Source organism: Anomaloglossus baeobatrachus, chromosome 2 (assembly GCF_048569485.1).
Source record: "Anomaloglossus baeobatrachus isolate aAnoBae1 chromosome 2, aAnoBae1.hap1, whole genome shotgun sequence".
NCBI classification, from domain to species: domain Eukaryota; kingdom Metazoa; phylum Chordata; class Amphibia; order Anura; family Aromobatidae; genus Anomaloglossus; species Anomaloglossus baeobatrachus.
Window position 1 is genome coordinate 715,500,222 of NC_134354.1, and position 27,906 is coordinate 715,528,127.

The following is a 27,906-nucleotide window of genomic DNA, read 5'->3' on the forward strand; positions in this document are numbered from 1 at the left end:
ATACTTACTACATATTGGGATGGGATCTTGTAGATGGGAATAACCCTTTAATGGGAAGCTGTCATGTATAAAAAACACTATTAACTTGTACATATGGGGTTAATCTGTATGTTAATAGTGCACTGAAGCTGCCTGTGCTGAGAGCCCCGCTGATGGGTGGAAATTACCTTTTTTATTCCCGACAGCCTCGGGCTTTCAGTTATAGGGGTGCAGCCAGTGTTGTTTCAGTCACCACTCAGTGCATAGTGATTGGCGGCTGACAGCTGCTCGGCATTAGACCCGGCTGTCAGTCAGTGCCATGTACTGATTCGTGACTGAGGCTGTGCCAGTGCATTCCATATGACTGAAAGCCTGAGGCTGCCAGGAGGAATAAAAATAATTTCCTCCAGTAAGTGGGACTCTCAGTATGGCTGGGCAGCTTTACAATGCTATTAACCTGCAAATTACCCCATATCTGCAGGTTTACATGACAGGTTTTCTTTAACCTTTAATATATGTCATTCTAAAAATACACCCAAAATGTTATAAAAAAAAGATCCTACAATGAAAGACTGTTATCATTTAAGGAGTTTAACCTCTTACTGGGTCGCTATTCTGATGACACTTTTTGTGTCATTGTATGGGCCTATTTTTTTTTTTTACTTTTTGGGTGTGTTTAATTTATAGAATATTTATTAAGTCTTATCTATTCTTTGTGTATATACATACAGTATATATATATATATATATATATATAATATATATTTATATAGAAAATATATATATATATATATATGTATATATATATATATTTATATATATATATATATATATATATATATATATATATATATATTAAGAATAGATCAGCAACCGGACAGCACCTTTAATTCTATACAGCTTTAAAGCACCATTCTGGGTTTTTTTTTTAATTGCATCACTAGAGTGGTCCTTTAAATCCAAGTCCCCTGTCTTATACTCACCTGCTGCTGTCTTCTTCTGTTATCACCGCAGCTCCTGTTGTGGTCTGGCAATTTGTAACATGCCGGCAGCTTCAGTGTTTCTTGGAATGTGCAGGAGGTCACAACTCAATACAAGTCTATGAGGGCCTAATTGTGGCCTCGTTCTGGCTCCCATATAGTGCTGCGTGAGTAGTCAATTATTCATACTCGCTATGCTTTTAGCTTGTAACTTGTAACATAACTTCTGACTTCTGGCCAGTCAGAAGATACTATCACAAGGTGACGACACAGAACCAGAGCGGCGCTGAAAAAAGACTAGTGTAAGTATAAAACAAGGAATAGGCGACTTAGATTTAAAGCGCCACTCATGCACTGAAAGAAACCAAACTGTAGTGTTGCTTTAATATGACATTGGTCACGCTGGGCATACCTGGATATATTTGCTGAGCTCATCCTATCCGTAGGTAACAAATGTATGCAACTGTAGAAATGATGAATTACTATATAACTGTATTCCTTACACCACAGTGCCCGAGGCTTGGCTCTATATCACGTTATCACAAATCTTAACATTAATTCATAACAAGCAATTTTTATCAGTTTATTAAAAATGTTTAGCCTAAAGGCACCAACTTTGGTCTCTTCCCCCTGGGATCCACTGGTGGGTTCAGGGTCTGAAGCAATAATGAGCCCCAAGTATAAAAACATCCATGAGGTTCAGCATAGAAATAAAATGACTGTTCAATCCAAGCTCAAGCGCTCGGTGCAGACTGGTCATGGCAAAACAGTTAACTCCACCTTTTCACCTACTTTTTTTCAACTGTCTCCACCTTCCTTCTCCTTGAATGACAGATCTGGCTTTACATGAGCCACAAAAGGGCAGAGATTAATTGAAGATGTTAAGGTGCACTGAACTGTCTGGGCATAGCAAGTGTGCACCAAGCGCCTTTGCTTGGTTTGAACAGTCATTTTGTGCTGACAAACTCCCTTTAAATTATAAATGGGAGCCAATATGTAAGAACAGCTCCCATTCTGGTTCCTTGTTATCCCCAAGCAATATGTGGTTTACCATTCTCAAGGGATTAGAGAAGTTGAACCAGTGGGGACCAGCTGATCACAGACCAGATGGTAATTAAAAATGGGTTATCTTTATGAGACATTCCGTTTTACACATGATTTCGTTTGTTTGCTTCTACAAATATTATCAGCCCCATGGGTAAATGTTTGCTTACTGACACGGAGTTTTCACACAAACTTCACTGACTGTCATGGTGGTGTCGGGCACTGTTCAGATTGCAGATTCTGAAAATCCGCCTGATGGTTTCTCTGGTGTCTGGGAGCAACACAGACTCAGGTGTCGACCTGCTGTTTGTTGATTCATAGGCAGGCTAGCAAGAGTTAATCTCTGCTGGCCTGCATGCTCCTTTGGTCACATGTTGAGGGGAGGCCTATCACATCTGCTCTCCTCCTATTTATGCTGGTTGAATGCTTCCACCCATGCCAGGTATAGTTTGTGAGGTGTCTTGTCTCATACTTACATTGTGCTTATTACTTGGTGCTGTTGTGGAGTTTACCCCTCTTGTTTTGTGGCTTCCTTCCTGCTCTTGTTTGTCCTCTGAATCTCTTATTGTCTTAACCTTTGTGTGTGTGCGTGATGTATGACAGAGTTTTGATTTTCCCTTTATCTGTAGGTTTCATCTCACTCCTGTCCTGTCCCTCCTTGGGAGGAGGGGGAGAGGTAATCAGATCAGGACTGGTGAGGAGCAGGGCCAGGAAAGAGACTCAGGCCTCACCACCATCAGAAGTATCCCTGATATTACGGATCGCATAGGGCCCCCCAGCTTGAGGGACAGGTTAGGAGTTCTGGTCCCCTGCTATCCTATAGTCATCGTGACAGTATTCTTTTAAGCTGGTTTGTATTCATTTCTATCAAAATGCGTGGATTTATATACAATATAAAAAAAATCTATATTTGGCGGTGTAGAACATGGAGTCGTGTCAGTTTTAAAATCATCAAATTCATTGTGAGCTGCCCGTGGCTCTCATAGATCTACGTGTAATTGCTTGGATAGCAGGCATTGTATGTAACAATCATAGTTGATATATTTGTTATTGCTTTTATATTGTTTCTTCTATTTTTAATGCGTGTTTATGTTCCATTACATTATTTCTAAATGAGAAACTGAGCCCTTAATGGTTCTCGAACAAATATATATGAATGTAACAAAAGCCGGCTTAGTCATTCAATGCTACTAAAATAGTAGCACTGATAATAATGAGAGACACGGTCTTTCTCGGAGCCCACGTGCGGTGTTTTTGAACAATTATATGACAGTCATCGCTATTTATATGTGCAGAGGAGTCTCTGAACCTTCAGTGAATATCATTTATTTTCCTTTGCAGATATCTCTACGATGTCCTTGGGGAGAGACATGGAGCTTGAACATTTTGATGAGCGTGATAAAGCGCAAAGGTACAGCAGAAGTTCCCGAGCCAACGGGCTACCAAGTCCGACGCATAGTGCCCACTGCAGTTTTTACCGAACCCGCACTTTGCAGGCCTTGAGTTCAGAGAAGAAGGCCAAGAAAGTCCGATTCTATCGCAATGGCGATCGGTATTTTAAAGGAATTGTCTATGCCATTTCCCCTGACCGATTCCGATCCTTTGAGGCTCTCCTGGCTGATTTGACCAGAACTCTTTCTGATAATGTGAATCTGCCCCAGGGAGTGAGAACTATCTACACGGTGGATGGCATCAGGAAGATCCTGACCATGGATCAGCTAACTGAAGGTTGGTACAAAGTCATGCCTGTACGATCCATCACAAAATCATTCCTCCATACAATCGAATATTTTCTTGTTCTGTGAAAGGGACCTCAGCATAGGTGTGAACTAATCCCAAAATGGGCAATTCTGGAATTTCCTGTGAGTTTTCGTGGGTGGATCGGGCAGGATTTAAATGATCACTGTAACGCCAAGTATGTTATTTTCACCTGATAAGAAGTAACAAAATTGCACATTAATTAATTTACCGACGCTGTTTCCAGTCCATAAATCACTCCAAAGTGTCAGACCCTTCAGAGTAATGACACTTTTTTCTGTCGTGTGCACAGCAAAAACAGAAAGAAGAATTGAGTCTGGTCACCTTCTCATTGGCCAATCCTGAGAAGGTGCAATGCATGAAAGGAAAAGGGAGATCCAGATCATATAGTGCTGGTAGAAAGCTTAACCATAAGAACCAACTACTGTAGTGACTGTCAAGAAAAAGTGCAACCAAACAGTGGCAGTTTCTGGCCAAATAGGACAGCAATCAGGACCAAAAAATGTGTGAAAAAGTTGCTGTGTGAGATGACTAGTGATGAGCGGACTTGCAGATAACCAGCTCATCCTGGTGATCCGGTTTCTAAAATCCGGTTCTGGGCTGGATTCTGGTCCCCATATAAGAATCCAGTGATCGGTTAGAGCCAGGTAAAGTACTGGCATTATTGCACCTAATGGATATGACAATTCCAGAGAGGCTGTAGGCTACTATTCTTAGACTGGGGGTCCCAATAATTATGGGACTCTTCAGGCTGAGAATACCAGCCCCCAGCTGTTGGGCTATATCATGTCTGGGTATCAAAATTGGAGGCTGTCCCGTATGCCGTTTTTTAAATTATTTGTATAATTATTAATAACAAAAAAAGGCACCACATGCGGCTCCACTTATTTTGATACACAGCCAAGATAGGCGTACAGCTGGGGGGCTGCAGCCTGTAGCCGTAGGTTTTATCTGTGCTAGGTATCATAATATGTGGGGACCCTACGCCAATTGTTTTATTTATTTTTTACCCTGATACTAACCGGCGTAACCGCGCATGTGATTGGTTGCAGTCAGATGCTGTCACATAGGGTGAGGGCACGTATGACTGCAACCAATCACAGATGCCAGGCCGGCCGGTGGGCGGGGAAAGCAGTGCATATGGATGAGCAATAATGAGCAGCCCAGGATGTGAAGGAGAGGCCGCGAGACCAGCGTACAGCCACGCAGGTGCAGTGTACAACCGCACCGGTGCCTCGGTAAGTATGAAGCAATCGCTTCATTCCTTGTTTCTTTAATTTTTATTTATTATTTTATTATTATTTATTTATTTTCATTTATACATTTTTTTTTTATTTCCCCAGTGTCGGATCCAAATCAATATCTGGAATCCCATTCTCAGATCTGGCACCCGGGCACCTTTGAAACCCCACGGATCTGGACTTTTACAGTCCGGGTCCGCCCAGCCCTAGAAATCACAAGTACACTTTAAAATGTCCTGCAAATTTAGTTTTTTTTATTTCATTTTCCTTTATAAATCTGCAATTTACCATCTCGGCCTCAAGATCCGCACCCCGTAGATCACGAGAGGTGTCTGATGATCTAATATCAGCTCAGTAGACACGGGACGGGGGTCTTGTGACAAAATATGGACACGATGTACAGGGTAACAGCAATGGGAACTGATGACAAACAAGCTCTAGGAGTTATAGAAAGAGAGCTAATCATGGAAATGCTACTTCTGTTGTGCCGTGGCCCATAGCTGCCAGTTAGAGGTTACCACTGACCTGCTGGGACCGTGCACATTACTAAATAACATCTATTAACTGAGAACAGAAATCTTTTGTTCTGAAAATGACTGTGACCCGTGGGTCTAATTGCTGCACTTTCATTAAACCATTTTCATAAGAAGTGGCAATTACCAGTGTAGCAGAGCTAAATTAGTCATTTAACCCTTCGGTAAAGAATGATAATAATTCTCGGAATAAAGTTAATGTGGTCTTTGTGCACTTTGATATCACAATAGGTCATGGTTCGGTCTACTGCAGCCCATGAAAGATAAAGGGGTGTTCCAGTTCTAAGGGGCCCTTTGCACACTACGACATCGCAAGCCGATGCTGCGATGCCGTGCACGATAGTCCCCGCCCCCGTCGCAGCTGCAATATCATGGTGATAACTGGCGTAGCGAACATTATCGCTACGCCAGCTTCACATGCACTCACCTGCCCTGCGACGGCACTCTGGCCGGCGACCCACCTCCTTACTAAGGGGGCGGGTCGTGCGGCGTCACAGCGACGTCACACGGCAGGCGGCCAATAGAAGCGGAGGGGTGGAACTGAGTGGGACGTAAACATCCCGCCCACCTCCTTCCTTCCGAGGAGGCGGCGTGAGACGCGGTGACGCAGGTAGTAGATGTTCCTCGCTCCTGCGGCTTCTCACACAGCGATGTGTGCTGCCGCAGGAACGACGAACAACATCGTACCTGTCGCTGCTGCCAAATAATGGAAATGCCGGACACTACACCGATGATATGATAATGACGCTTTTGCGCTTGTTAATCATATCAAAAAGGATTTACACACTACGATATCGCCTGCGAGTCGAATGTGCGTCACTTTCAATTTGACCCGCACCTGCGATGTCGTAGTGTGCAAAGTGCCCCTAAGACATTATCACCTACCCATAGAAGAGGTGATAACTGCCAGATCAGTGGCGGACTGACCTCTGAGACCCCCATTGTTTGCCAGAACGTGGCACTTTTGTCCCCATCAGAATGGAGCAGCAATGTTCATGCATTAAAGGGAATCTGTCACCAGGTTTTGCTCCCTCATCTGAGAGCAGCATAATGTAGGGGCAGAGATCATGATTCCAGCGATGTGTCACTTACTAAGCCGTTTACTGTCATTTTGATAAAATCAGTGTTTTTTCTGCTGCCGATCTATCAGTTAGGCCTCTTTCACACGTGTGTGCAAAACACACATATTTTGTACGGTCCGTGGTCTAGATGCGTATGTGTGTGTGTGCTGTTCCTGTGCTATCCATGTTACATCGACATATCACACGGACAGCATAAACTTCTATACTCACCTGTCCCTTGCACTGCTGCTGCTTCCGGGTCTGTGGTGCAGTGAATATGCATGAGCATAATGAGTGGGCCCAGAAGCGAGTGACAGCAGAGCCAAAGTCGAGAAAAAGGAGAAGAAGGCAACCGCACATGAATCAAATGCACACCGATAGTATAAAATATATAATTTGCCTTTATTGTATATCAATATTTAAAACCATTTAAAACCAGAGATACAAAAGTGAACATGCAAACAAGAGGTGAGGTCGGTTCACCCTGGGCAACTAATAAAAATAACAGCATTACATAGGAGATGGTAAAGATAAATACATAAATAACCAAAATTTAGATGCTGTAAATGATGCCAAATAGAAATGCTGAAATGTACCCAATGTTTGATCTGGACCCACACAAGCAGCAACAACGTCTCTTAGATGAACGTCTGTAACATATCCCTATAAGATATGCAGTCATAGAGAGGGAAAGGGTTACCTACAAATGCATTGGATATAACGATTATATAGAAGGACAATCACAGGACATAAGAATAAGTTCCTGATCTTAAATATCCTAAGCATGTACATAAACCATGGACGTTTGAGCACATATCCATTAACAATACAGAACCTCCCAGGGGGTTTGTTAATAGTGCATGCTGCAGCTAAAGTCTAATGCACAGGAAAAAAAAAAAAAAAAAAAAAAAAAGCCGGTTAAACCGATAAGTGCATGTGATCTGATAGTCAGGAGAGACCAGACCAGTAATGGGGAGTCAAACATGAATATAAAGCGGCAATATACCCAGGGTTAGCAGGCCAACGCGTGTCGCCGCCTGAGCGGCTTCCTCAGGGCAAGTCAGCAGCGCTGGAGACAGGTGAGTGTAGAAAATCATTTTATTTCAGACACATGTTTTCTCCGATATGTGTCACTGATGTCAGACAGATCACATCAGTGTTCGGTGCATCTGACACCCATGCGGCCAGCAGAAAACGTACATGTGGAGCACACAGACACGCATGTGCTCCATACAGGCATACAGTCCATGGGAAAAAAATGGAGGTTTGCGCAGACCCATGGATTTAAAGGGGTCTACGTCTGTCCATGTCTCCGGTACCTGTGAAGACGGACGTCACACGTAATGGAAACATGGACGTCACACGTACCGGAAACACGGACGTATGAAAGAGACCTTATACAGAGCTTAGGAATATGCTGGACTACCTAGCACACACCAAGTAGTCCTGTAATGATAATCTACTGCTGATTAAACAGTGATTTTATCGAAACTACACTAAGCAGCCCAGTAAGTGACACAATGCTGGAATCAGGATCTCTGTCCCTCTGTTATACTGCTCTCAGATTAGGTGGCAAAAACCTGGGGCCGCTGGAGAAAGACAAGAGGTCAGGAAGATTTTTACTTACGTGTACAATAATAGTCCTCAATTTTTTACCATTAGATGGCAGAGGTGTAACTTAAGGTATATGGTGCCATTTGCAAACCCCATAACAAATCCCATCGCTGAGTAAGTGCTACTTATAACACTAATGTGCGTGTCTGGTATTTGGGCCCTTTTGGCCACCAGGACCTTGGTGGCTTCCTTGTTTCCAGCATTCTTCAGCCATAAATTAGCGTGGGAAGTGAATTTCGCCATTTTGGTCCAGTATCTTCCCATCCCATCATGACAGTTGTGATAAATGAGTGCACATACTTTCATGATAGGCTGATTACACTTGAGTGTACCTAAAACCAACATTTGTTCTAGATAATCTGTTAAAACTAGCCTGTACCTAATCCCTATTAAACATCATGTATCACGTCGTCCTCATTCTGTCTTCAGTAATATCCCCTGTACACTACACATCATACACAGAGCAGTGCAACTGATACTGAGATTCTTACTTCTAAACTGAGCAGCGTACCTGTCATTTCATGCCCCAGAATGCTGCTTTTGGTACACATCCAACCTAACATGTCCAAAAAGTGTCCCTGTTCCTATGCCTTGTAACTTGCCATCTTTGTCGGTGGACAGTTCATCCTCATCATCGTTCAGCCAGCACTATAGGTGCTTGAATGTACATTTCCCAGCATGCATTGCTCATGCCATTATTCGAACTGAACGCACATCAGTGACCAGTTAAACACAATGTGATGCATTAATGTATAAATCTACCAGATATGTTCAAGGCTATTGCTTATTTAGCCTTAGGCGTGCTTTGCACATTGCGACATCGCAAGCTGATGCTGCGATGTCGCACACGCTAGTCCCCGCCCCCGTCGCAGCAGCGATATCTTGTGATTCCTGGCGTAGCGAACATTATCGCTACGCCAGCTTCACATGCACTCACCTGTCCTGCGACGTCGCTGTGGCCGGCATCCCGCCTCCTTCCTGAGGGGGCGGGTCGTACAACGTCACAGCGACGTCACACGGCAGGCGGTCAATCAAAGCGGAGGGGCGGAGATGAGCAGGATGTAAACATCCCGCCCACCTTCTTCCTTCCGTATAGCCACTGGCGGCAGGTAAGGTGATGTTCCTCGCTCCTGCGGCTTCACACACAGCGATGTGTGCTGCTGCAGGAACGAGGAACAACATCGTACCTGTCGCGGCAGCGTAATTATGAAAAAGACGGAGCCTGCACCGATGTTACGATAACGACGCTTTTGCGCTCGTTAATCGTATCATCTAGGATTTACACACTACGATGTCGACAGCAACGCCGGATGTGCGTCACTTTCGATTTGACCCCACCGACATCACACGTGCGATGTTGCAACGTGCAAAACCGCCCTTAGTTATGTCTAGAGAGCGGCCCTTTCAATAACGGATTTATTACTTTAATCAGACTAGGAGCTAATTTATTTTTTTTCCTTTTCAGCTTTTGAAGCTTTCTTATTAGACAGTAACCCAATCAATTGGCATTGGGCATAATTTTGTAAAAGTATTTATTGGAATAACCATTGTGGACCCAGGTAAGTATCAGCGTTTTGGAATCAACCAGCATTGTCAGCTCTGATGACCAGTCCAGGAAATCCTTACTCACACAGGCTGAATGGACACTTTCCCATTAAAGATGAAAACAGTCTTTAAAGGGAATTTGTCACGGGTTTTTTACACCTAATCGGAGACCTGCAAAAGATAAACACTGAAATCCTGATTCCAGCGATGCGTCACTTACGGGTCTGCTTGCTGTAGTTTTCATAAAATCACTGTTTTATCAGCAGGAGATTATCATTAGAGGACTAGTAAACCTGCTGCAATGTAGTCCTCTATATTCATGAGCTCTGTATAGCCACGTACCCACCACTTATTAGTAGATCTCTATGTATATCGTATATGGGCATAAAACTGCCAATCAGTGGTGTGGGCAGGGTTATACAGAGCTCAACATTCAGAGATCTGCTAGATCTGCAGCAGATAAACAGGGATTTTATCAAAATGGCAACATTCAGGCCAGTAAGTGACACATTGCTGGAATCAGGGTCTCTGTCCCTACATTATGCTGCTCTCAGACATGGTAGCAAAATCCTGGATATTTATTTACTTTAATTGACTATTCAACATTCGTTTTATATAAATAACAGAAAAAGTAGGGAAGAACAGAAGTAGAGAATAACAGAAAAAGTAGGGATAACAAAAAAGTAGGGAAGAAGAGAAAATGTAGGGAAGAACAGAAAAAGTAGGGAAGAACAGAAAATGTAGGGATAACAAAACAGTAGGGAAGAACAGAAAAAGTAGGGAAGAACAGAAATAGTACGGATAACAAAAAAGGAGGGATAACAGAAAAATTAGGGATAACAGAATAATTAGGGATAACAGAAAAAGTAGGGATAACAGAAAAAGTAGGGAAGAACAGAGAAAGTAGAGAACAGAAAAAATAGGGAAGAACAGAAAAAGTAAGCATAACAGAAAAACTAAGGATAACGGAAAAAGTAAGGATAACAGAAAAAATAGGGAAAAACAGAAAAAGTAAAGAAGAACAGAAAAAGTAGGGAAGAACAGAAAAAGTAGAGAACAGAAAAACTAAGGATAACAGAAAAAGTAGGGAAGAACTGAAAAAGTAGAGAACAGAAAAAATAGGGAAGAACAGAAAAAGTAGAGAAGAACAGAAAAAAGTAAGGATAACAGAAAAAGTAAGGATAACAGAAAAAGTAGGGAAGAACAGAAAAAGTAGAGAACAGAAAAAGTAGGGAAGAACAGAAAAAGTAATCATAACAGAAAAACTAAGGATAACGGAAAAAGTAAGGATAACAGAAAAAGTAGGGAAGAACAGAAAAAGTAGAGAACAGAAAAAATAGGGAAGAACAGAAAAAGTAGAGAAGAACAGAAAAAAGTAAGGATAACAGAAAAAGTAGGGAAGAACAGAAAAAGTAAGGAAGAACAGAAAAAGTAGAGAACAGAAAAAATAGGGAAGAACAGAAAAAGTAAGCATAACAGAAAAACTAAGGATAACGGAAAAAGTAAGGATAACAGAAAAAATAGGGAAGAACAGAAAAAGTAAAGAAGAACAGAAAAAGTAGGGAAGAACAGAAAAAGTAGAGAACAGAAAAAGTAAGGATAACAGAAAAAGTAGGGAAGAACAGAAAAAGTAGGGAAGAACAGAAAAAGTAGAGAAGAACAGAAAAAAGTAAGGATAACAGAAAAAGTAGGGAAGAACAGAAAAAGTAGGGAAGAACAGAAAAAGTAGAGAACAGAAAAAATAGGGAAGAACAGAAAAAGTAGGGAAGAACAGAAAAAGTAGAGAACAGAAAAAATAGGGAAGAACAGAAAAAGTAGAGAAGAACAGAAAAAAGTAAGGATAACAGAAAAAGTAGGGAAGAACAGAAAAAGTAGGGAATAACAGAAAAAGTAGGGAAGAACAGAAAAAGTAAGGATAACAGAAAAAGTAGGGAAGAACAGAAAAAGTAGGGACGAACAGAAAAAATAGGGACGAACAGAAAAAGTAGGGAAGAACAGAAAAAGTAGGGAGAACAGAAAAAGTAAGGAGAACAGAAAAAGTAAGGAAGAACAGAAAAAGTAGGGAAGAACAGAAAAAGTAAAGAACAGAAAAAGTAAGGCTAACAGAAAAAGTAAGGATAACAGAAAAAGTAGGGAAGAACAGAAAAAGGATAACAGAAAAAGTAGGGCAAAATATACATTTTGAATTGACCCATCACTGTGTTTTTTGGAGCTTAGGAATAATGCCATGAAAACAGAAGAACGTACACAACTGCATGCAGGTGTTGCCCTTGGTTCCATGTGTACAGATGTAACAGTCGCCAACATGACGCTGTGGTCGTGTGACCAGCAGGTGCCTCTGTGGTTTATGCTATTTGCGTTGTGCAGACGTTCTCATTCACTTTGAAGCAATGCCTGGTACACAAATGGCAGCGACATGCTATCATATCCCAGTGACGCACCCCTACTGTCTACAGAGGCTGCAACATATGTATAAGCAAAAGAAGGCAAAAATGCATCCTAGGACCTGCACATACAACCGCTAAAAATGCAGCAAAACCATCAAGATCATTACTGAAGAATATGGCATTAATGGGTGTAAATTACTTCAGCTATCTCCCATTGCAATCACATTGGATAAATACTGCAGGGAACAGTGACACTACAAAAGTCTACCCACACGGCATGAAGCACTAAGGGACCGGTTCATCATTTGTGATTAATTGCACTCACTTTTCTTTTTCTGTCTGGTGACATTTTTGTGCCAAATGAGCAGTTCAGGAATTTGGTGTACAGTCAAAAATGCTTTTTTTTTTCTTTAGCCATTTTTTGCTAATTTTGGCACCAAAAGTCGCAAATCCTTTCAAAAGTCGCTGAAAGGGTGGGATGGGACTAGAGTGAGATTTGTCAAAAATATGTTTCCAAAACATATGGATAAGCAAAATGGTGAAAAAAAGAATAAAAAATGACAAATTGTAACTGTAGTTTTAATTTTTATTTCATAAATCAATAGTACACATGAAAATAAGCAACTGTGTAATACATTTTATCAGACAAATCTGCTTCTTTCTCTGCCAGAATTGATCAGTCATTATCAAAATTCTCAATTCTGAGGTAATATCTGTATTCAGTGAGGACTTTCCCATTACTGAGATAGGAGATGGCGGCTGTTACTGAGGAGATTCTATAGAGATAGATGAGGGGGCCGAGATTTGCCTCTAGCTCCTCCCTCTGCCTCTAGCTCCTCCCTTTTCTATCTACATAGAACAGTGATGGCTAGCCTATGACACGCGTGTCAGAGGTGACACGCCAAGTCATTTTTGCTTACATGCGCGGCAGGAGCATGCAGCCACATCTCGATCTCTAAGTCAAAACGCATCGGTGATTTCACTATAATTGCATGTGGGGCTAAACTGTTCTGAAATGACCGGCACGAGGGGGGGGCTGCACATGCAAATCTAGTTTAATCACCGGCGGTCGTGGCTTTTCTTATAGATGGGGATGTGGCCGCTGGTAATTTGTGTTCTTTACTTTTAATCAGGGTCCTGAGTGAGATGTGCTTACATACCATGAAGTACGTAACACGCCTCTCTCTGACCCAGGGATCTCAAACACCCGGCCCGCATGTGGCCTTTGAGCTTCTTGCGATCTCTGAGCTTCTTGCGGCCCCACAGGCTCCCTGATGATCATGACCTTATGCCGGGCACTGCAGCCATCTAAGCTTTATTTCAAATTTTTGATTTACCCCGTCACGCACAGGAATTCTGCAGAACTTAAGAAAAGGCAGCTGCTTGGCCAGCAGCTGCCATTGGTGGAGCTCTGCAGAAAGTTCCAGTGTGCGATGGGGGAAATCAAAAATTTGAAGGAAAGTGCAGATTGCTGCGGCCCCCAGCATAAGGCCATGATCGTCAGGGAGCCTGCGGGCCGCAAGAAACAGGAAAGAGAACACCAAGAGAATAGAGGACAGGTGAGAAGAATCTCCTTTTTGTGTGTGTGTGTGTGTGTGTGTGTGTGTGTGTGTGTGTGTGTGTGTGTGTGTGTGTGTGAAAACAGCATAATGTGGCATAAATAGGGAACATTACTACAGGATAGGACATTGCTAAAAGTAGGGGAGACGGATGGGTACAAGAATGGATACATTACTACAAGGGTGACCAGATGGGCAAATTACTACAGGATGGGCACATTACTACAGGAATGGGAACAAGGATGAGCACATTACTACAGGATGGAGCTTTGCTAAAAAAAAGGGGACAAGGATGGGCATATTACTACAGGATGGGGACAAGGATGGGCACATTATTACAGAAGACAAGATTGGCACAATTCTACAGGATGGGGACAAGGATGGGCACATTACTGCAGGGGATGATAAAATGGGCACATTACTACAGGGGACAGGATGGGCACATTACTACAGAGGTCAGGTTAGGCACATTACTTCAGGATGGGGACAAGGATGGGCACATTACTACAGGATGGGAACAAGGATAGGGAACATTACTAAAGGATGGGACACATTACTACAGGATGGAAAACAGGATGTGGACATTACTATAAAATAGGGACAAGGATGGGCACATTACTATAGAATGGAAACCAGGGTGGGCACATTACTACAGGATGGGGACAAGGATGGGAACATTACTACAGGGAACAAGGTCAGTTTTGCCATATAGTGAACATGGTAAGTAAACAAACCCCAAAACAATTATGCAGTTGCATATTTTTTTGCAATTTCACCGGACTTGGAATTTTTTTCCTGTTTTCCAGTACAATTTAGGATAGAATGAATGGTGTTCAAAAGTACAAATCGTCCTGCAAAAACCCCTCATATGGCTATTTGACGGAAAAATAAAAGTTATGGCTCTTGGAAGAAAGGGAGGAAATAACAAAAACAAAAAATAAAAAATCGTCAGGGGGTGAAGGGGTTAAAGAAAGAAAAATGAATTGATAATAAAACAGAAATTCAAAAGCCACTAAAAAGGAGTAAATTATTCCAGAAAAGGCGAGATACCGGCCGTAATGCAGAATCTCTTGCCCGTGCGCTGCAGCTGTGCCACAAGGAGACGAGTTGTCGCTGACTGGCCATTTTGATGCTTCCTCTGGTCCATTCTCATTTCCAAATTGTAATGCTGATCCCATTTACAATGTCTCGTGCCCCCGACAATGACCAAGTTCCATTTTAGTGTAATTAAAACCATGCCAGTCTGGAGATGTAATATCACACTTGTGGCTGCAGAGGCTTTATCACAGCTGCAATCTGCATCCCTTGTCCTTGAGTTTCTGTTAGTAATCATTGTGCCAGTTTTCACCCTTAGAGGAGCCCGATGCCAAGATTGTGCAGTAAACTAGAAATTCTCCAGATCTCGCCTGCGCTCTTTTGCTAAATTAGAGCAGTATGAATTAGCTTGCAGCCGTAGTTTGTGCTTAAATAACTGGAAAATGACTGAGCTTCTGTGCACGGCTGTGAGGATGCAAGCATGGGAGGATTGTCAACATACAGTTAGGTCCAGAAATATTTGGACAGTGATTTGGTATCTGCATGCCACTACTTTTTATTTAAAATGAGGCAACTGAGATGCAAAAGAAGTGTAGACGTTCAGCTGTAATTAAAGGGAACCTGTCACCACTTTTTTGGCCTATAAGCTGCGGTCACCACCAGTGGGCTCTTATATACAGCATTCTAACATGCTGTATATAAGAGCCCAGGCCGCTGTGAGAACATAAAAAACACTTTATAATACTTACCTAACGGTTGCGCGGTTCGCCATATGGGCGTCTTTGTTGTCCGGTGCCGGCGCCGCCTCTTTCGGCCATCTTCGTCCTCCTTCTTCTCTAGCTGTGGTGCATGACGTGTCCTACGTCATCCACACGCGCCGGCATTCAGGTCCTGAGCAGGCGCACTTTGATCTGCCCTGAGCAGGGCAGATCAAAGTATTGTAGTGCGCCTTCACAGGACCGGCGAGTGTGTATGACGTAGACGCGTCATGCACACAGGCTTCAGAGCGAGGACGAAGATGGCCGAAACAGGAGGCGCCGACATCGGAGAACAGAGACGCCCATATGGCCAACCGCGTGACCATTAGGTAAGTGTTATAAAGTGTTTTTTATGTTCTCACAGCGGTCTGGGCTCTTATATACAGCATGTTAGATTGCTGTATATAAGAGCCCGGTGGTGGCGGCCGCAGCTTATACGCCAAAAAAGTGGTGACAGGTTCCCTTTAACAAAAATATCCTGCTGTTGCTTTCACAGTATATTTTCAGTTTTTGTCCATCTGTACTGTAAAGCACAGTCCAATCATCCTTACTGCATTTGGTTGAATCTGAGCAGAAAGTATCGGCCTGTACACTGCAGAATTAATCCGGCTGCTTCTGTCTTCAGTCACATCATCAATAAACATTAGTGAACCGGTGCCATTAGAAGCCATGCATGCCCGGCCATCACACTGCCTCCACAATGTGTTACCCAGGATGTGCTATGCTTTGGGTCTTGAGACGTTCCAAGCCTTCTCCAAACTTTCTTCATCTAGTCCCTGCGTTCGTTAGCATATACCGTTTGGCATTTAGCCCAAAAATATCTACTTTGGTCTCATTTGAGCAGAGCACGTTCTTCCACATCCTCGCTGTGTTCCCTGCATGGCAATTTTGAAACTGCAATCGGGACTTCTTATGGCTTGCTTTCAAAAATAGCTTTTTTTTTGCCACTCTTCCATAAAGGCCTGATTTGTGGGGTGTATGACTAATAGTTCTCCTGTAAACAGATTCTCATACCTGAGCTGTGGATCCCTGCAGCTCCTCCAGTGTGGCAATGCGACTCTTGGCGTCTTCTCCAGTTAGTACTCTCTTTGCTTGGGATGTCAGTTTACATGGATGGCCATGTTTTGGTACATTTTCTGTTCTGCCATACTCCTTCCATTTTTGGATGATGGATTGAACAGGGCTCTGTGAGATTTTAAGAGCTTGGGTAATTTTTTTAATAACCTAATCCTTACTTACTCTTCTCCAAAACAAGGTGTGTTTTTTGGTGTTTTTCACGATATTGTTTGATCCCCAATGTTCTCAAACACACCTCTATGGCCTTCACAGGGTAACGCTGGTGGGTGTGGACTTACTGTGCCGAGGGCTGAGGTGAATCTGAAGGAACATGACTAAGTAACTACCGGATATTCACTAAAGCCTCTGATTGTGAGGATGGGTTTGGTCACCGGTAGACACCATGTACTACTCCAGGACAGTCCCTGGGACTGCAGTTGCTGACTAAAAGGTCAAAGGGGCAAGGTACAGGCGGAAGAAGATAAAGATGTGGTCGTACAATCCAAGGTCAGATCAGGCAACACAGGCTCAGGAAACGTAGCCAAGGGAGGGATTGGAGATGTCAGGGTAAACGGAAAACAAGCTGGGTCAGTATCAGAAGAAACAGAGCAGAACACAGCCAAACAGAGGACAAGACTAAGGGTGCCTTCACACTTTAGCGATGCAGCAGCGATCCGACCAGCGATCTGACCTGGTCAGGATCGCTGCTGCATCGCTACATGGTCGCTGGTGAGCTGTCAAACAGGCAGATCTCACCAGCGACCAGTGACCAGCCCCCAGCCAGCAGCGACGTGCAAGCGACGCTACGCTTGCACGGAGCCGGCGTCTGGAAGCTGCGGACACTGGTAACTAAGGTAAGCATCGGGTATGGTTACCCGATGTTTACATTAGTTACCAGCGCACACCGCTTAGCTTTGCTCTCCTAGCTACAGTACACATCGGGTTAATTAACCCGATGTGTAATGCAGCTACATGTGCAGAGAGCAGGGAGCCGCGCACACTGTTTAGCGCTGGCTCCTTGCTCTCCTAGCTACAGTACACATCGGGTTAATTAACCCGATGTGTAATGCAGCTACTTGTGCAGAGAGCCGGAGCCGGCAGCACAGGCAGCGTGAGAGCTGCGGAGGCTGGTAACTAAGGTAAATATCGGGTAACCACCTTGGTTACCCGATGTTTATCTTAGTTACAGCTTACCGCAGCTGCCAGACGCCGGCTCCTGCTCCCTGCTCGCTTCATTTGTCGCTCTCTCGCTGTCACACACAGCGATCTGTGTGTCACAGTGGGAGAGCGCCTTTGAAGAAAACGAACCAGGGCTGTGTGTAACGAGCAGCGATCTCGCAGCAGGGGCCAGATCGCTGCTCAGTGTCACACACAGCGAGATCACTAATGAGGTCACTGCTGCGTCACAAAAAGCGTGACTCAGCAGCGATCTCGGCAGCGAGCTCGCTGTGTGTGAAGCACCCCTAAGTTAGTCTAGACCAGGGATGGCTTATCTATGACACGCGTGCAGAGATAGTTGGCAGCATCCAAATCTCTAAGACAAGCTGTGGCCGCCGGTGTTTTTATTAGAACTGTTCCGAAATGACCGGCCTGGGGGTGCCGCACATACAGTCCCCGTTAAATCATCAGCGGACGTGGTTTATCTTATAGATCGGCTTGCGGCCGGCAGTAATTTGTGTACTGTACATTTTAATCAGGGTCCTGAGTGAGGCATGCTTACATACCACGCAGTACGTAACACACCTCTCTCTAACCCAGGGGTCTGAAACACATGGCCTAAGTCCCTGAGGCAGCATCCTGCGGCCCGCAGGACCCCTGACAATTGCAGCCCTATGCCGGGGACCGCAGCCATCTGCGCTTCACTTCAGATGATTTCTGCCGCTGCTCACAGGAACTCTCTGCAGAGCTGCACCAAAGGCAGCTCTGCCCATTCAGAGACCAGCAGGTGACATCGATGTATAATGTCACCTGCTAGCTTCTGATTGGCTGGCAGCTGCCATTGATAACGCTCTTCAGAGAGTTCTTCTGCGCAGAGGAGACCAATCATCCTTTATATTTGCTAATATTGCTCATCCATGTTCACTGTTTCCCCCTCCCACTGGCAATCCTGACGTCGGTGATTGGTTGCAGTCACCACTATGAGTGACAGCGTCTGGCTGCTTGCACTTACAGACCCTGTCTGTGGGTCACTACCATGGTATAAAAATGTTGGCGTAGGGTTCAACCATATTATGATACCCGGCACAGATAAAGCATTTGGCTACAGCCTGCAGACCACAGCCATGCGTTTGTTTTGGCTGCATATCAAAATAAGAGGAAGCGCACTCGGCTTTTTTTTTTTTTTTTTTTTTCATTATTATTATTATTTAAATGAATAATTTTAAAAAACGGCGTTCAATCCCCCCCAATTTTGATACCCAGCCATGATAAAGCCTAACATGCTTATTCAAAATAGCAGCCTGCAGCCGCCCAGGTTTGTCACTTCCATTAGATGCGTCAATCCTGGAACATTTGCCTGGCTCTTCCAATTGCCCTGGTGTGGTTGCAGTTGGCGTAATAAGGGGTTAATAACAACTCACAGCTGTCACTAAGCCCCTAGATTAGTAATGGGAAGCGTCTATGAGACTCGCCATTGCTAATCTGTAAGTGAAAGTAAATAAACAGAAAAAATTTTTTTAGTTGAAATAAAATACAAAAAAACACCCTCTTTCACCAATTTATTAACCCACAAAACCCACGTTGGATGTAATCCACACAAGGACGATTCCAGCTTTGCTACACCTGAAGTGACAGCGGGCGGCCATAGAACAATGACTGTCTGCTGTGAGTTCAGGCAGAGACTGAGCCGCAGCGACGAGCGGTGATGTCACTCAGTTTATTTGCAGTCACAGCTGGAGGTTACCACGATCCTTCACCTGTGACCTCAGGTAACTTGACCTCAGGTGACCTCAGTAAGGTCAGTGACCTCAGCTCAGATGAGGTCACTGAGTTTACAGACCTGCATATCCTGGCAGAAAACCGTGGGTTTTTTTGTGAAGAGATAGCATATTCCTGCACACAATCTACACCTCCTGGCAAAAAAACACATCACTACCACATGCAGTATGATGCGGTAGTGATGCGATTTTTTTTTTTTTTGTCAGAAGGTGTAGATTGGGTGCAGGAATATGGTGTAAAAATCTCAGCACCAAATTTGCATCTCCTGGCCCCAAAATGCAAAACAATGGTTCTCACGCATGTGCAAACTTGGTGATGAAATCTGATGTAGAATGGGTGCAGGAATATGGTGTAAAAATTTCAGCACTAAATCTTCATCCTTTGTCAAAAAACAGCGTTTTCTGCCAAGAGATGCAGGTGAGTTCACTGAATTTAATGAGGTTACCTAACGTCAGGTTACCTGCAATCACAAGTGGAAGACTGTGGGAAACTCCAGCTGTGACCGGAAATAACTTGAGTGACGTCTGCTCATCGCTGTGGCTGAGTCTCTGCCTGAAGCTCACAACAGGCGGTCATTGTTCTATGGCTGCATGCTGTGCCTTCAGATGTAGCGGAGCTGGAATCGTCATGGGACCTTGTGTGAATTACGTCGGACCTTGGTGTTTTTGGGGTTAATAAGTTGGTGAAGGATGTTTTTTTTTATTTTATTTCAAATAATTAAAGATTTATTCATTGTTTGTGTTTATTTCTTTTCACTTACAGATTAGTAATGGGGGGGGGTCTCATAGACACCTCCAATTACTAATCTAGGGCTCAGTGGCAGCTGTGAGCTGCCATTAACCCCTTATTACCCTGATTGAAACCGCACCAGGGCAATTGGGAAGAGACGGGTAAAGTTCTAATGGATGCGACAATCCTGGGCGGCTGCAGGTTGCTATTTTTAGGCTGAGGGGGACAAACAGGCATGGGTCTTCCCAGTCTGAGAATACCAGCCCCCAGCCGTCGGGCTTTATCATGGCTGGGTATCAAAATTTGCACGCCATTTTTTAAAATTATTTAAATAATTTATATAAAATAAAAGCCGCATGCAGTTCCTCTTATTTTGATACAGAGCCAAGATACGTGCACATCTGGGGGCTGCAGCCTGTAGCTGTATGCTTTATCTGTGCTGGGTATCATATTACAGGGGAACCCTACGCCAATATTTTTATTTATTTTTATACCATGATAGTAACCCGCTGACAGGGTCTGTGACCGCAAGCAGTCAGACATGCTGTCACACAGGCTGGGGTTGCGTCTGACTGCAACCAAGCAGATACCAATACTCCCGGTGGGCTGGGGAAGTAGTGAATATGGATGAGCAATAATAAGCGGCCTTAGAACAAGAATGAGTGGCCTGGAAGCCGTTACAGCCATGCTGAAGACTCCTTAAGTATAGCGCACCCTTATCTCTTCTACCACCATTTGTAAGCTCCGGATTCTGGTCCCCATAGACTTATGTCCCTCCCTGGACTATGTTATTGTGTCTGGTTAAGATGACAGACATCACCAGTTTCTTGTTTTGGTCCTAGTCTATTTCATTGAAGTTAATAGTTTGTCCATTTATCGGGGATTCAGGTGGAGGCTCCAAACAGAGGCATTGTGAGCCTTACTTAGCTGCAAATTAGACACATACCATGGACAAGAGTGGGACTGGTTCTGGGAAAGAAGAGACTTTTTTTCTATTTTCTGCATTGAAACATTTTTTTTCCTTTTCTTTTAGGTGAAAGTTATGTTTGTGGATCTATTGAGCCATTTAAAAAGCTGGAGTACACAAAGAATGTAAACCCCAACTGGTCTGTGAATGTGAAGACCAGCGGCAGCCCTCGCGCAGTGCAGCCTCTGGCCACTCCTAAGCCGAGCACCTCGGAGGGGAGAGAGAACAAAGATTTCATAAGGCCAAAGCTTGTCACAATCATCAGGAGTGGTGTGAAGCCTCGCAAAGCCGTCCGGATTCTCCTAAACAAGAAAACTGCCCATTCGTTCGAGCAAGTTCTCACTGATATAACTGATGCCATAAAGCTGGATTCTGGGGTGGTGAAGCGCCTCTACACACTGGATGGAAAACAGGTATGCCGGGAAGCTGAAGCCTTGTGATATAAAACTAGTCAGGCCATTATCTCGTGTGCTAACCTGGTCATCTGGGTGTGGGGTCTCGCTCGCTGCTGGGATTTATCTGGAGATGTGATAGGGGGATGTGGCCTAATTAATACGGTTGAAAAAAAGACACATGTCCATCAAGTTCAATGGGAAAGGTTAAAGGGGTTTATGCACATCCATAATGCATGATCAGTTCTGCACTAAAGAGCACTTTTTTCACTCCTGATTTCAAGTATTGATTGATCTACTGGATCAACATTGAGCAGAAAAATTAAGTTAGTCCAAAGGAAATCTCTCAGAAGATCTTTGTGATGTAATCTGAGAGCAGGATGGTGTAGGGGCAGAGGATTAAAGGCATGTTTATAATATATACACGGATTGGGTCTACCAGATTGGCTCTGCGTTACAGAGGGGCTCTCCATTACAGAGGGGCTCTCCGTTACAGAGGGGCTCTCCGTTACAGAGGGGGCCCTCCCTTACAGAAGGGTTCTCCCTTACAGAGGGGCTCTCCGTTACAGAGGGGCTCTCTGTTACAGAGGGGCCCTTTCTTAGTGAAGACCTCTGCCTTACAGATGGGCTCTCCCTAACAGAAGGGTTCTCCCTTACAGAGGGGCTCTCCGTTTCAGAAGGGCTCTTCGTTACAGAGGGGCCCATTCTTAGTGAGGACCTCTCCCTTACAGATGGGCCCTCCCTTACAGAAGGGTTTTCCCTTACAGAGGGGCTCTCCGTTACAGAGAGGGTTCTCCGTTACAGAGGGGCTCTCCATTACAGAGGGGCTCTCCATTACAGAGGGGCTTTCCCTTACAGATGGGTTCTTCCTTACAGAGGGACTCTCCTTTACAGAGAGGTTCTTCCTTAGAAAGAGGTTCTCCCTTACAGAGGGGCTTTCCTTTACAGTGGGGTTCTCCCTTACAGATGGGCCATCCCTGAAGATACGTTCTTTCTTACAGAGGGGCCCTCCCTTAAAGGGGGGTTCTCCCTCACAGAGGGGTCCTCCCTTAAAGAGGGGTTCTCCCTTATAGAGGGCCATCACTTACAGTGAGGTCTTCCCTTACAGGGGAGGTTCTCCCATACATTGGGGCCCCCCCTTAAAGAGGGGCTCTTCCTTAGAAAGAGGTCCTCCCTTACAGAGGGGCTCTCCCATTCAGGGGGGTTCTCCCTTACAGAGGGGCTCTCCGTTACAAACCAGCCCGATTAATTCTATAGATGATGACATTAATCTCATTTAGGCCTTTTCACAGACACACACACACACACACACACACACACACACACACAGACACACACACACACACACACACAGACACACACACACACACACACACACACACACACGTGTATATATATATATTCATGCATATATTGTGTAAGGCTTTGACCAATTCCCTTTTCTCTCTCTTGTTATGATCCTGCTAAAATTTACAATTTCTCTTCCCTATATGTCTGTGTTGCATCCGTTAGAAAAAAAACACAATGTCAGGAGATTGTTGTGACTTTTCTGATTTCTGAAAGAAAAAAAAAAGACTTAAAAAACAGTTGCAGACATATGTCAGAACTTTTGAATATTTCCTCCATAGACTGTAATGTTATAAAAACTAATCTGTTCTTTCAAGTGATGGAAAAAGTGTATAAGACTGAGTTTTTTATATCTTGTAAAAAAGAAACGAATCACGATGGGTATATGCACAAATTTACCGTATGTCAGACTGATACCCATTTGATCTGTGTTTTTCCCATTAGATTTCTTGTAAATACTAAAATACATTTTTACCGTGTGAAACTGTGAATAGATACAAAAACATGGCGTGAAAGTGGCCTAATGTGTGCGGAGGCCATTATGAACAGACAGTAAATAAAGGAAATCGGGTCAAGAAGGAATAGAAAGGTTTTTATAGTTATTAGCTTTTTATGTTCTGATTCCTTTTTTGCTAATCATTGTCATTTTGTAGCGGGCCTCTATCCTGTTCTTCGTTGAGACCCTGGGGTTACACCCCGCAGGAATACAGATCATTTTTACCCAATTTTGTATAATGTATTTTACCCAGGTGGGAACACAACAAAATGCAAGCGCCAACACCCTGCTGTTCTGAGCGCGTCACCTTCATACACTTTCCCTCGCTTATATACCCATTACGTGCGTCGTGTTTCTTGGCCGCGTCTCCTACTGTTAAGATGTATTTGATGATTTTACTTAAAAACTAAAAACCCCTTAAATTTATATGTTGGAAATAATGGAGTTGCAAAACAATCAATTATGATTTTTTTTTTTTGTGTAATACTGTCAAATGGCTGCAATAAACCATGGTGGTTGTTATCATCGGGTCAAGGGCTTTCTACTTTTCGGTGATGGCTGCAGCCACATCTCGTGCATTAGCATAAAACATGCATATTTGATGAGCCTTGTAGAGAGTGTGCAGCTACATCACTAATTATTCAGTGATTACTTATTTACATAGTATCATAAAGCGAACACAATCTACAGCTTAATGGGGGGAGGGGGGAGGGCAGAGAATAAATCAGGAAGGAAAATGGCTTGACGGGGGAAGCATGTTAAGTTAGAGGGGTTATCATAAATCCAGAAATGTGACCAAACGAGCAGTAACAATCATGTTTGCATAATGGGATTTCCCATCTCTATATGAGGTGTAGGAGGTTTATTGGATATATAAAAATGCTTTCCAGGACTTACACAATAATGGCCTTCCCTCAAGATACACCATAAATGTTTGATGTGAGGGCTCAACCATAATGCAGAACGCCACTCAGACTTAGGCTATGTGCCCACGCTGCGGAAAATGCGCGGAATTTGCCGCTGATTTTTCGCGGAAATTCCGCGGATTTTTCAACAATCTGCAGCACAGCTACTCCCCAGCCATTTCTATGGCATTTGGGAACTGCTGTGCCCACGCTGCGGTCTTTTCCGCAGCGGAAATAATACGGATTTCCCTGCGGAAAAATCAGCAGCATGTCAATTATTCCTGCGGATTTACCTGCGGATTTTGCCCATGCAAGTGAATGTCAAAAAAAAGCAAAATCCTCAACGAAATCCGAGTCAAATCTGAGTCAAATCAGCGTCAAATCCGCACCTATGCAAAGGTGCGGTTTCCGGGGGAATGCTGCGGATTTAGCTGCAGAAAAATCCGCGGATAAAGAGTCCCGTGGGCACATAGCCTAAAGGAGTAATTAAACATTTTTTTTTAAATTAATTATTGACTTGCCTTTGCTAAGTTTGATTTTTTTGCAATATAAATTACTTAAATGAGAAATATTTTAAAATAAATAAAATCCTAAATACCTTTATTTAGTAAAAAGGTAAGCTTTATCTAGTGCACTCTGTCAGGATTTTAAAGATGGCAAGTGCCATCTAGCAATGTGCAACCCATTCTAGGTCGGGCTGCGAGAAGAGCATCTGTGAGACAGACGTACTCCTTGCACTGCACTAAACCTGTCAGGCTGACTGAGACAGAAGAGCATCTGTGAGACAGACGTACTCCTTGCACTGCACTAAACCTGTCAGGCTGACTGAGACAGAAGAGCATCTGTGAGACAGATGTACTCTTTGCACTGGACTAAAACGTTCAGGCTGACTGAGACGGATGTTGATTCTCAGTCAGCTAAAGAAAGGTGTTTATCATCTCCTTTAGTCCACTGCACCACCCTTACCTGACATGCCTCAAGCAGATGTTCTTCCCACAGCCCGTCCTACTGTGTGTTCTCTGAAATCTAGGACAGGTGCATACTGATTTATGGCAATTGCCATTTAAAAAAATCCTAACAGAGTGCACTAGATAAAGCAAAACCTTTTGCTAAATAAAGGTATTTAGAAAAAAAGTTAATATTTAAATGTGTAATATTTATTTAGGTTATAACAATTCTTGGGGAACCCATGTAACTTATTTTGCTTCCTTCTCTTCAAAATACTATGCTGCAGTGCCGTTTTAACTGCTAAATCCAAGCTCCTTTAGAATCTGCTTTCAACTGCTGCTCAGCAATAATCGAACTCTGTTGACAAACAATCAGTATCAGGGTTGTGAAGACGAGTAGAGAGGCTTTGTTTAGCCTACATTCATCTAATGTATGTCGCTCTCATAATTGACAGTCTTTTTTTAAATGCTGCAGTGCCCCAAATAAAATAAAAGCAACACATATTTCCAAAAATGGCACTATTCAAGAGATGTTAGCATTTTTGGCCCAGGTGACATTGTTATTGCACTTGTTCTGATGAGTTATGGTGCTGACGTGACTTAACGTTACACCATTGACATCCCTTGAATAAGAGCCTCTAAATATGAGTAAGTTAACTTGATCAGAACTTCAAGGTCATAGATTGCTGCAGCCATTGCTCTAATTGATGTAAAGATCTAATTTCCTTGCTTTAGCTCTAGTGCCTTCATGATGCTCATATTTGGGGCAACATATTTATTTTTTAGATTTGCTTCCCTTGTGTGAAGAAGTCTGTGAATACTTGCAATGATGCAGATCCATTATGTCATGAAGTGACTGCAGCATAGTGAGGGACAGGGGGCTCCTATACTGTCTTTCACGCAAGGGGACCCTAGATTATACCTAACCTCCAGATTACCCTTGATGGTGGAGATGTCGGAGTCTGATACCTTACTGTTCTCTTGTCCAGAACTAAATTGTTCCCCTCCCCAGGAAAGGAGTGTTATGGAAACACAGATAAAAGTAGACAGGGGAAAAAAAAACTCAAACACACTGGAAACTCATCAGAAAAAAGTAAGTGACATAGGAGAAAAGCAAGTGGAGTCAAGCAGCAACAAAAGGACAACAAAGGTTAACACCACAACCGCTCACAGCAATGTACTACAACTACCAATAAGTCTGGATCACAACACCTCACCAGACAAGTATAGAGAAGCTATAGCTGACATTAATGGAATAGACCAGCCAGCATATATAGGAGGGGAGCAAATCTGACTGGCTCCCTCAAAGCATGTGATTAAAGGAGACTAACAAGCAGCCCTGCAAAGATTAAGTCTTGCTAGCCTGCCTACGAACTACAAATCTCAAGTTGATGCCCGAGTCTGCCTGTGCTGATCAGAGACATTAGAGAACTTAGCAGTTAGAGTGCCAGAATCTGTAGTTTTCACAGATCCTGACGTTGCCATGATAGTTGGCGATGTTTCCAAAAACCTCCTTGTGATAAATTATCAAACTTTTACTATACTTTAATACGTTGTAAAAACTGAAATGACAAAGGGGGAGGGGTGGGCACAAATCGTGTCTTATCCGGTGGTACCAAACAAGGTTTGAAAAGGTGCACTAACTTGGTGTGGTTGTGTTATAGATGCAACCACTAAAACCACATGATAAGGATGGCTGCTGCAGAACCCAGGAAGATAGCAATGGAGGAGATGGAAGAAAAGGGATAATCTGCACTGCCAGAGGAAGATCACTGAAGATCGATGGGGATTAAAATATCTGATTTTATTGTTCTAGGCATTTCGGAGCTGTATAACCCCTTTTTCAGGAACAAAATCATTAATTTACATTATTGATTTTACTCCTGAAGAAGGGGTTATCCAGCTCTGAAACGCGTAGAACAATAAAATCAGATGTCTTAATTCACATCGATCTTCTTCTGGCAGAGCGGATTAACCCTTTTCTTCTATCTCCTCCATCACTATACTTTAATACTGATGAAAAGTTGAAGACTTTTTGCGTGACTCAAAGTTTTGCAAAAATGTTTTGAATTTTTTGCATTCTTAAACCATCTAATGCCAACTTTTTAAAACTGGTCAGAGCACATCGGGGAGGGGGCGCATCTGTGTATGGCCAGCAATGTTATCACGTCTCAAAAATCCCTGAGTGGAGCAGAGTTCTTACTACTGGGGCACAACAGCTAAAATATGTAACAAAACGCCCGTCTCGAATTTGGTGCAACGAATCTTCATCAAGACTGACTTGCAAAATGTGATGAATCAAGGCGTAACGTCAGCAGTTTGTCAGCCCACTAATGATGACAGTCCTGCAGAACGTATTGACCAGATGTGGACCCTGATTGGAGGTGGGTAATATATAACCCACATCCATATTATAATACTGTACATGCAAACCAGCTGGAAAAGAAAACTCCTGTCCTGTCAGGACCCTGCTTGTTCTCAGCTCCTTTCACGGAGACTTGTGGCTCATTCATAGACTAGAACGCTTTATTCAGCTTTCCATTAGCGGGAGATTAGCTGATTAATACGAATAATAAAGAGGATCAAAGCATAAACAGCCCAGTGTCTGCTCCTAATATGATTACATGTTCCTGATC

The 27,906-nt window shown here is 43.4% G+C and overlaps 1 protein-coding gene across 4 annotated transcripts in view; it reads left to right on the forward strand.

Annotated features, from left to right (window-relative positions):
- The window catches only part of DCLK1 (doublecortin like kinase 1), a 537,868-nt gene that overhangs the window by 65,659 nt on the left and 444,303 nt on the right, over positions 1 to 27,906 (forward strand). For all 4 annotated transcript variants that reach the window (XM_075337323.1, XM_075337324.1, XM_075337325.1 and 1 more), the window contains exons 2-3: positions 3,345 to 3,731; positions 21,250 to 21,596. In XM_075337323.1, coding sequence (XP_075193438.1) covers positions 3,356 to 3,731; positions 21,250 to 21,596 — 723 coding nt within the window. In that variant the 5' untranslated portion in view covers positions 3,345 to 3,355. The remainder of the gene's footprint in view (positions 1 to 3,344; positions 3,732 to 21,249; positions 21,597 to 27,906) is intronic.